This window comes from Armigeres subalbatus, chromosome 1, assembly GCF_024139115.2.
Source record: "Armigeres subalbatus isolate Guangzhou_Male chromosome 1, GZ_Asu_2, whole genome shotgun sequence".
Lineage (NCBI taxonomy): Eukaryota > Metazoa > Arthropoda > Insecta > Diptera > Culicidae > Armigeres > Armigeres subalbatus.
Genome location: NC_085139.1, coordinates 95,622,126 through 95,635,859, shown reverse-complemented (window position 1 = coordinate 95,635,859; position 13,734 = coordinate 95,622,126). Strand labels below are relative to the sequence as shown.

The following is a 13,734-nucleotide window of genomic DNA, read 5'->3' as shown; positions in this document are numbered from 1 at the left end:
ATCATAGCTTTCCTTGAACATAACATGTTTTGAATTTCATTTTCCCGACCTTTATTCAACATCGTTATTGAATCTTAGTTAATAATGATGTTTTCGGTGTTACTTGGGAACTTGCTCCCCAGCGGCAGCTCAATATGTGAAAAACAAAAATTGTATCCTCGAGCGGTCGAAGACGTTCTTAACAAACACTACGTGGAGGATTCCCCAGAGAGCTTTTAGTATGTTCACAAATCAATCGAAGTCTTCCAACAAATGCGTTTCGTTCACCAGCAAGCCGGTTCCGAACTGAGGAATTGGCTATCGAACAGCAATGACCTCATGATTGCTTTGGGGGCATTCAGGGATTCACCCAGACAAGATAAGGCTTTTACTGTGGACAAACAAACAGACTAGGATCGGGTTCTCGGCTCTTGTGGTTGACGCAGGAAGACGCCTTCAGTTTCTCAACTGAAATGAAACCTGAAATCGTTAATTCGTTAAGAGACGATGAACGTCCTACAAAAAGACAGATGTTGAAGTGTCTGATGTCGCTCGTAGACCCACTCGGCCTCCTGAGCCTCTTCGTGGTACATGGCAAAATCTTGCTGCAAGAAGTATGGAGAGAAGGGATACAATGGGACGAAAAGTGAATGACGGTCTGCATCAAAGGTGGGAAATTGGACAAACTTGTTCAAGGATTCTGCAAGTCTTAAGATACCTCGCTGCTACTTCCCAGATGCTATCAAAAAGCGGTACCGAAATCTCCAACTGCACATATTTGTGGATGCCAGCGAATCTGCGTATTGCGCAGTAGTCTACTTTCGCACTTCGAACTCCGACGGTTTCCCCGAGTGTGCACTTGTCTCGGCGAAAACAAAGGTGGCCCCGCTGAAGACTGTTTCAATACCTCGCTTGGAGCTGCTAGCCGCAGTGCTCGGTGCTCGTCTCTCACAGTTCGTCGAAAAAACCACACACTGAAAGTTACACGAAAAGTTTTCTGGAGCGACTCCGCAACAGTTCTTTCCTGGCTGCGAGCTAATCATCGCAGATATAAACAATTTGTAGCCTGCAAAATAGGAGAATTAATTACGACCACCGATGTCGAGGACTGGCGTTGGGTTCCCTCCAAAGAAAATCCAGCCGACATTGCCACGAAGTGGGGAAATGGCCCAGACCTAAAAGCAAACAGTGTCTGGTTCAAGGGACCAGCGTTCCTTCAACTAGCGGAATCAGAATGGCCAGTACAACGTGTTGGAATATCAGGTAGTGTGCGACGCTTCGCTGTAGATCGAAGATGGATAAGAAGCGGGCGCCGGTTAGTTGTAGTTGCTCTTTGGTATAGATTAAGGAAGTTTGTTATGGATTATTGTATATACCTATTGTTGAATAAAGAGAACTGCAGCTGCTGGCAGAAGTATCAGTCAGTAGCCTGCCGTGGTGTAGAGAGGGAACTCTAGTATTTGTTATTCTTCGTGAGGGGGTTCCTCTCTTATGCCCAACAGGTTATGGGCCCAGGAACGATTCCCGTTCTCCATCTTAGTGGGATGTTATTGCCGTCGACGTTATCGCAGTGGGATCATGGATCGGCCGCATAAGTCGCGTGGCGCAGTGGGATCATGGATCAGCCACGTAAGTCTTGGGTAGCGCCGGACGAAATTCATCAGGAGGTTGGAACGTTCGGTGGGATGCTGGCTGGTCAGCAAGCGTCCAGGAGGAGCGTCGAGACATTCAGGAGCTGGTCAACAGAGGGTGCTGTGCAAACGTCGGATAGAGGCCATTTGTACGGGCAACGGATTGGGCCAGGAGAGGAATTGTTCGGCGAGGTGGAGCTCTGGACGGGAGGCTCGGTGTTAGAAGGAGCCAGGGGAGTTGAGAGGCGTGCACACTAAGGAGGAGTGTTGGAATATCAGGTAGTGTGCGACGCTTCGCTGTAGATCGAAGATGGATAAGAAGCGGGCGCCGGTTAGTTGTAGTTGCTCTTTGGTATAGATTAAGGAAGTTTGTTATGGATTATTGTATATACCTATTGTTGAATAAAGAGAACTGCAGCTGCTGGCAGAAGTATCAGTCAGTAGCCTGCCGTGGTGTAGAGAGGGAACTCTAGTATTTGTTATTCTTCGTGAGGGGGTTCCCTTCTTATAGCCAACACAACGAACGTTGACGTCACCTACCGAAGAAGAGCTACGTCCATGCTTCGTTCATGGGACAGTTCAAACTACTGGAGGTTTGATGGAACTAGATAGATTTTCTCAACTGAAACGTGCTATACGGTCCATTGCCTACGTGTACCGATTCATAAACAACATCAAGAAGAAGCTAGCAAGACAGGAGCTTTTCGTAGGTCCATTATCCTCAGAAGAGCTACGAAAGGGAGAAAGTCTACTAATCCGCGAGACACAGTGGCAATGCTTCCCAGATGAGATGGTGATCTTGAAAAGCAACCAGACGAAACCTCCAAATGAGCGAATCTATGTGGGAAAAAGCAGCGCTCTCTATCAGCTAAGTCCAATATTAGACGAACAAGGCATCATTCGAATGGATAGTAGAATAGCGGAGGCTCCAAATGTCGGAAAGGAGATGAAGTTTCCAGTAATCCTTCCTAGGAGTCACAAGTTCACTACCTTGCTGCTGGAATATTATCACCGTAAGTACCGACACGGTAACACCGAAACTGTCGTGAACGAAGTTCGTCAGCTGTATTATGTTCCGAGACTTAGAAGGGCGATTAACAGCGTGGCCAAAGCGTGCCAGTGGTGTCGCGTGTACAAGAGCCTACCGCAGATTCCCCGCATGGCGCCGCTCCCGTTAGCCAGGATGGCGTCATTCGCCAGACCCTTTACGTATACTGGCCTGGACTTTTTTGGACCGTTGACGGTGAAGGTAGGTAGAAGCAGCGCTAAACGCTGGATAGCCGTTTTCACGTGTTTGACAATACGGGCAGTGCACATCGAGGTGGCTCATAATCTCACTACGGACTCGTGCGTCAAATGTATTCGACGCTTCATCTGCCGCCGAGGTGCACCTGCCGAGATCTATTCAGACAACGGCACGAATTTTGTGGGAGCCGCTAGACTACTGAAGGAGCAAATTGAGGACCTGGCCGTAACTTTCACTGGGACCACTACCAATTGGGTATTCAATCCGCCTGGAACTCCGCACATGGGTGGAGCCTGGGAGCGGATGGTCCGCTCTATCAAAGTGGCGGTGGAGACGTCATACAACAACCATCGCAAGCTGGATGACGAAGCGTTGATTACATTCATGGTGGAAGCCGAAGCTATCGTTAATACACGACCACTAACGTATTTGCCACTAACGTCGGACGAGAGCGAGGCACTCACACCGAACCATTTCTTGCTGGGAAACTCGTGTGCCGTTCGGCAACCAGTGGTCGAGGCAACCGATGCAGCGCAAGGTATACGGTCGTCATGGCATCAAGTACAGCATCAGCTGGATGTGTTTTGAGAAGATGGATTCTGGACTACCTCCCTACGCTGACCAAGAGGCCAAAGTGGTGTGGTGAAGCAAAAGCTATAATGGAGGATCAGTTAGTACTGGTAGTTGGAGACAGGAAACGAAACGAATGGATCAGAAGCAAAGTGGTTAAAGCGATTCCCGGGGCGCTTGGGAGAGTTGAGCAGGCTATGGTCCAAACTGCGAGGGGTCTTGTGCGTAGGCCAGTGGCTAGGCTAGCGGGACTTGAGGTGGATGAAGTTAGTAAGACTGGACCTGGTGGCCAGTATTACGGGGGAGAGGATGTTAACACTTGCAGCACTTCTGGTCACGCTAATGCGACGGCCGATACGGCAGGTTGACCCGTTGACAGACCTGTCAGGATGACGGAGGATGACAGGTTGATGAAGGTAACCTGTCTATTATTAATTCGGCTTCTTGCTGTTTATTGAAACGAAAACGTGCAGCGAACGGTATCATTTCAGAAAGGTGAACTAATTAAATATTGTTGTTCAGGAAACTTTTATAAAAATTGAATTTATCCTACAGCTAAATACGAGCTAAATATCCTTAACTAAAATTAGTGGTTTGTTCTCTATAAAATCGTGTGAATTCCATGCAATTAGTAAGTCTATACTATAGCTATTGTTAAAACTTAACCTAACCTAAAATAATCATGCAGGACACACACGGAACACATATAGTACGGTAGAACTGTCCTTTAAGCTATACGTGCAAACAGATTTATGTAAGTAGAAGTTAAATATTGAAATTACCCTATAACTAACATGCAAAATAAAATTATAGCTAAAGCTACGTTACAACCAACCCTATCAAGCGTGGTAATTTGCTGAACGAAAATCTACTTGTGGTGGACGTTCTTAACCCTACAAACATCGAGAACACGGCGTATGTCGCAAATTGTAAACAAACCCGTTTTTAACAGCATATGGCATCAAATTCATCTAAAAATGTGTATATCTTCAAAGCTACATGAAAATGTGTTTTTAAAAATGTAAATAATTTTTTTTGCAAAACGGTGTAACATCATTGTTGAAAATATTGCACATACACCGCTTAAATAGCAGAAAATGTACTTTAAAAAGTTTTTTCGAACAACTAAATAGTTTAAAACGTGCGTCTGCTTGTGCTTTTTCATCATTGATTTCAAAATTAAGCATGTTGCTTGAATATTCTGATTTTCGTTAAGAAAAACATTTTACGTTGTTTTTCTGCAGCAAATGTTGTTACGTCGTGTTGTTAGTGTTGCAAATTTTTGCGTGAAACGTTTCAACTTGACGCAACATTTCGACGTATCAACAATGCAGCGTACGGAGCAGCGTAACATTTCGACGAAAGTAGCATGACCTCGGTCATGCTGACGTATCAAAACGACGTATGTGATTTATCTGTTGCAGAACGTTGTAACATATATTTTTATCAAAATAACTGAAATGTTCACACGCAGTGCAGATTTCAGGGTCAGTGACGATGAACCTTTTCATAATGTATCGTTGAGGTGTATTCAATTGCAATAAAAATTTTTAGTTTCTAAATAGGAATAAAAATAAAATCTGACAACTTCCAAGCTCATTTTCTCAGCTTGATCAAAATGTTACATACGCCGATTTGAAAAAGTTCCCGAGATTTACCCGAGTTGAGCTAATTTTTCCTTACCGTGTGTGCTTTTAGCCCGCTCGCAGCTGTCAAACACGAGCACGCGATCTGTTTAGAACAATTTGATTCCTATCCCCCAGTTGAGCGAGCGGGCAAGAGAGGCGCTCTTTGCGTCGACAGAAAAAAGTTTCAACTTCTCCGTCCGTCGTCCAACGTTAGTACTAAATTTTCCATTCATGGTGTTTTTGTTGTCTCTCAAACACGCAGGCGGCGGTATTTTTGCTCTCGGGGTTTAATCCGATGAAATATTATTGCGAGTTTTTTGGTAGTGCGACATATTAAACGGGTGCAATTTCGTGCGGAAAGTGTTCTCCAACGAGCGGTGCATCGTTTACGTGTGGAATTCAGGTAAGCGACGTTCGCAAAGTTGCACAAATTGCACGCGAAAATGGACGGTGCTGGGACCAAAAGGCAGCCAATCGAGTTGCGAGGAGAAAAATTTTCTACGACTACTTTGCCTTCCATCATTGCCTCCTTGTTCTTCGTCGTCGTCGTTGTCCGGACACCACACAAAACGTTGGGTGTGTGCGTGAGGTTGTGTGAAAGGAAATGCACAGTGGGAAAGAATCGTTCAATTGTGCTGATGGATCGTGGCCAGTTTGGGTGGTAAATCATAATGCTATTGCAATATTGACGATTAGACAGTTTAGGTGAATTAAGCAACGCGAAGCTTTCATTAAACTCATAATACTTGAAAGACAGTTGAACACTTATCTTTTATAGAATTGAATTCAACTGAGATAATCGATATCACTTGCCCGGTGTAAACATAACATGACATGCTCTAATTACGAAGCAGATAGGTAAAATGTCTAATAGTGAGACCCCTAGTAGCTAAATTTTAATCTTGCTGCTTTCATACAAAAAACAAATGCTTTTGAACTAGCCAATATTAGACTAAATTGCTATATAATTTTATTTTCAATATTTATGCTGTCCGATAGTTCCAAATTTTGTTGCTCTAAACATGCACATAATTTGCCTAACTGCTTTTTTGTCCTGAGGGCCATCATAAATAAAACAAAATAAAAAGAATTACAAAATACATGGAAATTTCTAATGTATTGAATTTATGTAGTATCTATAAAGTTTTATCTCCATTCATCTAATTATTTTGCACAATAATTTGATTGGAAACGCGGCGAGTGCGATTTTATGTCTTGGTCTCGATGATTAGTGAGTGATGGAATGTAACTTGTTAAAAAATTAAACAGGTGGTGAATGCGTCAAAGACACAGTACATGTTTTTGGATGGAACGGAGCATAGGGCCTGTCTAGGAAGCAGCGTAACGTAACGGAGATATTTTCGAGGTGGTCGACGAATTCGTCTATACCTTGGGTCCTTGTCGACGGCTGACAATAACGGGTCGTGAAATACGAAGGCGCATCGTTTGTGGAAGTCGTGTCTGCTATGGGCTCCAGAAGCAACTGCTAGTCTAGTCTACACATAGACAGCCAGTTCGTGAAAAAATCCTGGAAAGGGACAGACTACATCTATCATTTTTCTTGTCATTATTTATGTTTGAAGCATATCATAAATGTAGTTCAGACATAAAAGCTGTGCAGCGTTGTTGTAAGAGCTGTGAGAATCAATTCTTAACTTGATTTCACAATTCAGCCATATTAGAACGGATACATCTCGTACCAACCGCTCCGTTTATATTATTGGGTGTTGATTGTTGAAGCTTTGGGAGTGATTAAGCTAAGATGATTGATGGGCTCCAAAGCCAACTGCGGTCAAAAAAGATTCACACCCGCACCAAATGTATCATGAACAAAATCCTTATAAGACAAGTGGCTCAACTCTATGGCGAACCCAGTATTTAGAAGGCCAAAGGATAGATGGGCAGGACATGTTGTAATAATGCCGAATAGTAACCCTGCAAAGATAGTTTTTGCTTCATCACAATCGGCAACGACCTAGGCAACAAAAGAAGGATTACGATTGGAAGCTTGGAACATGGAACTGCAAGTCGCTAGGTTTTGCAGGTCAGAATAATCTACAATGAATAACTTCCCCGCAACTTCGAGGAAATTTGCTGGACACAGACAGTGGAAATCGAGCGGCTATCTTCTGCTAAAGCTGCAGCACCACATATCCACAAGGCCACAAGGAGATAACTTAATCAATAAACGGAAAACCAAGTAGACCACGTTCTAATCGACGATTAATTTTTTTCGACATCACAAAACTCCACCCTTACCGCAGTGCAAACATTTAATCCGACCATTACCTCGTTGCAGTATGCCAGCGCTCTAAACTCTCGATGGTTCGGTGTGCAACATGCGTCGAAGTCGAACGCCGCGGCTTACCATTGAGCGGATATAAAACGATAGACTGCGCGCACAGCTGCAAGCAGCACTCCCAACTAGAGATGTCGTAAAATCCCGAATAATCGATTAGTAACTAATCGATTACTGTCGATTCTTGGCGATTATTGAATCGATTAATCGTTGGGTAGTTATCACAACGATGAATCGATTATTTAAACTAATCGATTCATTTGCGACATCTCCACTCCCAAAATAAGAGCAGCTCGGTGCAGCATTTTGGCAGCACCGCACCGCAAAGTACGGTGCTCCCGGATCAGAGAAACGACTGGTATGACGGCGATTGTGAGCAGTTAGTGTAGAAGAGGAATGCAGCATGGATGAGATTGTTGCAACACCGTATGATGGCGAATGAGGCACGATACAAACGGGCGCGGTACAGACGAAACTCGATTTCCCGAAGGAACAAGCACCAGAAGGAAGATCGAGACCGCGAAGAGACGGAGCAACGGTACCGCGCTAATAACGCATGAAAGTACAATGAGAAGTTGAACCGTTCAAGTAAGGCGGGAACTTCCCTAAGAACGAGTGTGAGATGATCCAGAGATGGCGGTAACATTACGAAGAGTACCTGAACGGCGATGTGGAAGACAACGATGGCGGTGTGATGACGCACCTGAGAGCACACAGGGCATACGATTTTCAGCTCCGAATCTCCAGGAAATCCAGAAGAGCTATTTAAACACGGTCGTGAGACACTGGATAGAGCGTTTCACTGGGTAATTACCAAGGATTGTGCAGATAAAATTCTGCCGGAAGAATAGATGGTAGTGGTTGTGTCCCATCTACAAAAAGGGTGATAAGCTGGATGTAGCAACTATAGCGCAATCCCATTGCTGAACACCGCCTACAAAGTACTCTCCCATACTGCCGTCTACACCAATTACAAGAGAGTTCGTGGGGCAGTACCAAGCGGGATTTATGGGCGAACGCTCCACCACGGATCAAATGTTCGCCATACGCTAGGTATTGCAGATATGCCATGAATACAACGTGCCCACACATCATCTATTTATAGACTTCAAAATCGCATGTGATACAATCGACCGAGACCAGCTATGGAAGCTAATGCACGAACACGGACTTCCGGTTAGACTGACGCAGTTGACCAAGGCGACGATAAGTCGGGTGATGTGCGAGTTTCAGAGGCATTCTGGAGCCAATTTGAATCGCGCAGAGGGTTACGCTACGGTGGCGGTCATTCGTGCCTGCTATTCTACATCGCTTTGGTTGGAGTAATACGAAGGTCAGGAATTGACACGAGTGGTACGATTTCCACGAAGTCCGTTCAGCTATTTGGTTTCACTGACTACAAAGATAATCTAGCACGTAACTTTGGGAAAATTTAGGAAGCCTACATGAAGACTGAAGATCGGAGCTCAGCGGTTCGGACTTGTCATCAACACGGCGAAGACGAAGTAAATAAGCGAAGACAACGTTAGCCACTCACCACGGGTTTTTATCGATGGTGGCGAAATGAAGGTCGTTGACCCGTAATGCTGGGTCGACACCTTTACGTGGTGTGTTACGGGGTTAGATCTACCACGGTTACATTGCCAGCTACAGGCAAATCCTGACCCAACGAATACCTTCCTCATTATCCAACTCCGTGGTACTTATGAGGGTGTCGCTAAGTCGGTGGCCTCTCGTTAAGTAAGTACTACATCAACACTTCCTTCCTCTCCCTAGTTACGGTGAAGATGGGCGTGGCCAGGAGTAGTAATCCTCATGCTTTTGTTATTTTTGTTTAAGACTGTAATCAAGGACCACTCCCCTTCTTGATTTCTGATAGCATTCTAGATAAGGATCTCAAAAGTAAAACATGAGTATCACTAGTGTCCAATCTACGAATTACACCGTAACAATGCTAATGCTAAAATGGTGGCGAAATGAAGGTCGTTGAAGAATGCGTGTACTTAGGCTCACTAGTGACCTTCAATAACGATACCAACAGAAACATTCAGAGACTCATCGTGGCTGAAATTTACTGTTCAATATAGCGCTCGGGGAAGCGATTAGGAAGGCTGACGTTCAAAAAAGCAGTACCATTATCACAAGATTGTATATGCTTCTGGCCTTTGCTGACGATTACGATATTGGAATTGAGCGCCATGCCATGGAAGAGGATTTTGTGCCTTTTAAGAGGGAGACAGCGAGGATTGAACTCACGACCAATACCAGTAAAACGAAATACATGATCGTTGGTAATGTAATCAACGTGGGATCATTCGTGGTGGTGGTAGTGAATTGGTAGTGCAGTGGTTCTGGAGGGTGAAACATTTGTTGGACTATTTGTACACCTTGGAACTCTAGTGACGTGCGGTAATGATGTTACCCACGAGGAGAAAAAGGCGTATGCAGCTGCGAATAGGGATTATTACGGACTTCTTAACCAGCTGGAGTCTCGTAGTCTGCAAACGAAAACAATATTCGCGCTGTTTACTACGGCCATGAAACATGGTAAGCGAGGTGCTGTGGACAATACTCGGCGGTAAACAGGAGAATGGCATCTGACGACGTGTGAATCACAAGTTATACCATGTGTATAAAGGGCTGGATATTAATGTTAAGCTTGAATAACACGGCAGCCTACGGTGTGCTTGACACGTTGTTCGTATGCTGGAAGAGTGTCAAGTGAAGATAATATACGGTAGAGTACCCCGAAGACGCCGTAGGCTTCATATAAGGCCGCGTGCATGATGGCTTTTTGCAGAGGAAGATGACCTTACCATTTGGCAATAGATCAGCGGTTCTCAACCTGGGGTACATGTACCCCTGGGGGTACCTCGGACAAAAATGCATAATGGCGAACTATTACAATTCGCACAGCGTATGAAGGGCTGCGGAACTAGAGATGGGCAAAACAGCTCATTGCAGTGAGCGGATCTGATCCGTTCAGCTCATTGAAAAGAGTTAGCTCCTTGGATCAGTTCTTCAGTTCTTTAATGCTACATATATTAAAACATAATTGTTAATATTATTATTTTAATTATTGTTCAAAAATTTTAAAAATTTATGTCGTTCATTAATTTATTCATTCATTCATCATTCGTCTATTTACCTCACTTTGAAATCTATAAAATGTTAAGCAACAGTGAGGTAATAATTTCTATTGAAAAACCGACAATTTTAAACTAATAACATTTATTACGCTTTTTCTAACCGTCTAGTTTTGAAGTATAAGAATTCATTTAGAACCATCACATTTATTTCTATACAAAAACTAACTCAACATTATTTTCTATTCATAATTCTAATTGATAACGTTGATAACGTTTCTCAAATCATTAAGTTGAATAATTCAGTCCCTAGTCTCTGATATGTATATGAACCATATCACGTGTCATAAGTTTTCTCTTCATACTGGGTGCAGTAAATCAATGCCTTGTTTGCGCGCGCTTCTCACCCTTCTAACCATGCGTAGTTGACATTTTCATACAAGCGAGCCCATTCATCTATATTGGTTCCCGAAATGCGAGAGAAATAAAAACAAGAGAGTAAATAAAATACAGAGCACGGTGCTACAAACAAACCGAGTGCACATGTAGCAGTATGCTGGCGGGAAAACCCGTCGCAAGTAAAAGATCCGCTCCGTGCAAGACACAGCTCCCGGTTCGGTTCGTTTGAACCACACGGTTCGCTCGCTAGAATCGGTCGCGACTGATCCGGATCGAGATCCGTGTCGCACGAATCTGAGCTGGTGGCGCAGCTCTCGCTTCCATGTCACAGCAATTTCGAGCTGGACGACGACATGAGCGGAACTGAGAGTTGTTCGGATCTTCGGATCTTTTGCTTGGTACGGTTCGTTCGCTACCGCACGACTAGGTATTTTTGTGTGTCCGTTCGTAGCGCCGAGTATGTGGGTATGGGTTAAGAAATAGACGTCAAGTTAGATTATTTTTGCTTGTGTATTTCTTATTCCTCTCTGCAGCAGAAATGATTTCTGTTGCTTGGCTAGATGGTGCTGTCGCTTGGCTTGATGGTGCTTGAGGTGCAAATAATAAACGATCAGCACGTGCGTGGTACTGGACTGGAATGCTCATACAAGCTCGCTTGTGTCGTGTACCGCGAGCGTGGTATTTTTGTTTGTGCTGTACAAAATACAACAGCGCGCGTACTCGAGTTCGTACGCTCGAGGGAGTTTCTCTAGGCGCGTGTTTGACAATGATTTCATCAATTTAAAGTGAGCTGCTGAGCTGGGCTTCTTTAAAAAAGATCCATGGCTCATCAGCTCAATGTGGGGAAGCGAATATTTGGAACAGCTCCTGAGCGGAGCGCCCATCTCTATGCGGAACAAAAGATCAAACGGACAAAACGTCGAATGAGCAAATTTAAAAAAATCTTCAATGCAATCTACTTGATTTAAACAAAATGTAGAATTAAATAAAAAACATGCTTTTGAACTAAAATGTAGAATCTAAAGGTTCGGAAGTCTCCCTTTAAGGGACATGAAGGCTTTTTTCAAGGCACCTTTCAAGAGGCTCGTATGACTACTTTCAAGAGGCTTAGGAGCCTCTTTTTAAGAGAGCAAAGAACCTTCTTTCAAAAAGCTAGGAAGGCTCATTTTGGGACCTTCGGATGCCTCCCTTCCAGAAGCTCGGGATTCTTCTTCCAAGAGGGTTTGAATCATACTTTCAAGAAATTTAGAAGCATCCTTTGAAGATGCAAAGGAAGTCTCATTTTAAGTAGCTCAAAAGTCACCATTAAAGATGCTCGAAAGCCTCTCTACAAGGGGTTCAGAAGCCTCTTATCAAGAGGTGCGGAAGCATACTTTCAGATTCAGAAGCTTCTTTCAAGTGGCTCGGAAGCCTCCTTTTAAGAGGACCAGAAGCCTTCTCGAAGACTCCTTTTAAGAGGCTCGAAAGCCTTCTTTCAAGGGAATCGGAATCCTTTTAAGAGCCTCTCAAGCCTCCCTTCAAGAAGCTCGAAATTCTCGTTTCAAGGGGCTTGGAAGCGTACTTTAAAGAGGCTCTAAACTGCCTATGATTGCATATTTGTAACAATCGACAAAAGTAGGCATGGAAGAAATGGAACGATGAAGTTTGTGGTATGCATAAGTATGCAAATCTCAATGATTTTCTAAAAATTCCTAAAAAATGCACAAACACTTTATCCAGATGGAATCTTTGGTAGACAGATTTCCATTACTTGGCATTTGAATGCAAACTAATTTCGAAAATATTTGTACACAGCACATGGAGTACCGTCAATAAAGTTTTCTAGTGTTACGGTTATGCGGTCACTTTGCTCAATGTTACAAAACAACTTGATAGTTTTCTCGAGTTTTTTGGAACAAACTTTCTTATTTCATCTGGTCAGCTGGAAGAACAAGCAATTTGGAGATGATTCATGAGCTTATCTCAAAATCTACAAAAATGCAATTGTTACAAATATGCGATCATGGGCAGTAAAGCGTCCTTTCAAAATGCATAATAAGCCACCTTTCAAGTGGCTCGAAAGCCTCTTAGGAAGTATCTTTAAATTACGTAACGCTAAGAGGGGGAGGGGGTTAGTTTGGTCGAAGTGTGATAATCTATACAAAAATTTAAAATAATTCATGCAAAAAGTGTGACGTAGGGTGAGGGGGGTTGAAATTGGAAAATCTCTGCGTTACGTAATGAATGGATCTTTCCTATCAAGAGCTGCGGAATCCTACTTTCAAAAGATTCAAGACGGTCGGAAGCCTTCCTTCAAGGGGCTCGGAATTATTCTTTCAAAAGGCTTGGAAGCCTACATTCAAGAGGGGGTACCTCAATTAATGCTAAATTTCGAAGGGGTACCTCTCAAGAAAAAGGTCGAGAACCGCTGGAATAGATGAATCAAACATGACTTCTTCCGTAGATGCTGACTGGGTAGAAGATCGTCTCGATCGAAAATCAAACAGAGGCCACATAATATTTTTCGGAGGAGGAGCAATCAGTTGGGGTTCAAAGAAACAAACATGCGTTGCACTTTTTTCTTCTGAAGCAGAATTTATAGCAGTTGCCGGTACACGTTAGGAGCTTTATAGGATTTTTATACCGAATTAGAGAAAGTTATTCTTCGGTAATTCACGCACTTCATCCTCCATATTTTCGACATAATATGGTGCAGAACTTCGAATACTGCTGTAAAACTTTTACCAGAGGTTTTACGCGAAAAAATGAGAAGAAAACCATTTTATCGCTTTTATTGGAAATAACGTACAGCGCCATCTACAAAGGTTTTAGAGCATAGGTGTCTTTGGAGCATAAGTCCAAAATGTCAAAACAAACAACTTTGTAAAAGAACGTTTTGCTCTATCTCGTTTCTATC

At 43.4% G+C, this 13,734-nt stretch overlaps 2 protein-coding genes across 3 annotated transcripts in view; both read left to right on the top strand.

Annotated features, from left to right (window-relative positions):
* Nucleotides 1-2,208: 2,208 nt before the first annotated feature.
* On the top strand, nucleotides 2,209-3,444 carry LOC134206351 (uncharacterized). The gene has a single exon (XM_062682054.1). The coding sequence runs from the start codon at nucleotides 2,209-2,211 to the stop codon at nucleotides 3,442-3,444; it is 1,236 nt and encodes a 411-aa protein (XP_062538038.1).
* Nucleotides 3,445-5,291: 1,847 nt separating this feature from the next.
* The window catches only part of LOC134202906 (GIGYF family protein Gyf), a 119,291-nt gene continuing 110,848 nt past the window's right edge, over nucleotides 5,292-13,734 (top strand). For both annotated transcript variants that reach the window (XM_062677904.1, XM_062677915.1), the window contains exon 1: nucleotides 5,292-5,457. The gene's annotated coding sequence lies outside the window, so the exon portion shown is untranslated. The remainder of the gene's footprint in view (nucleotides 5,458-13,734) is intronic.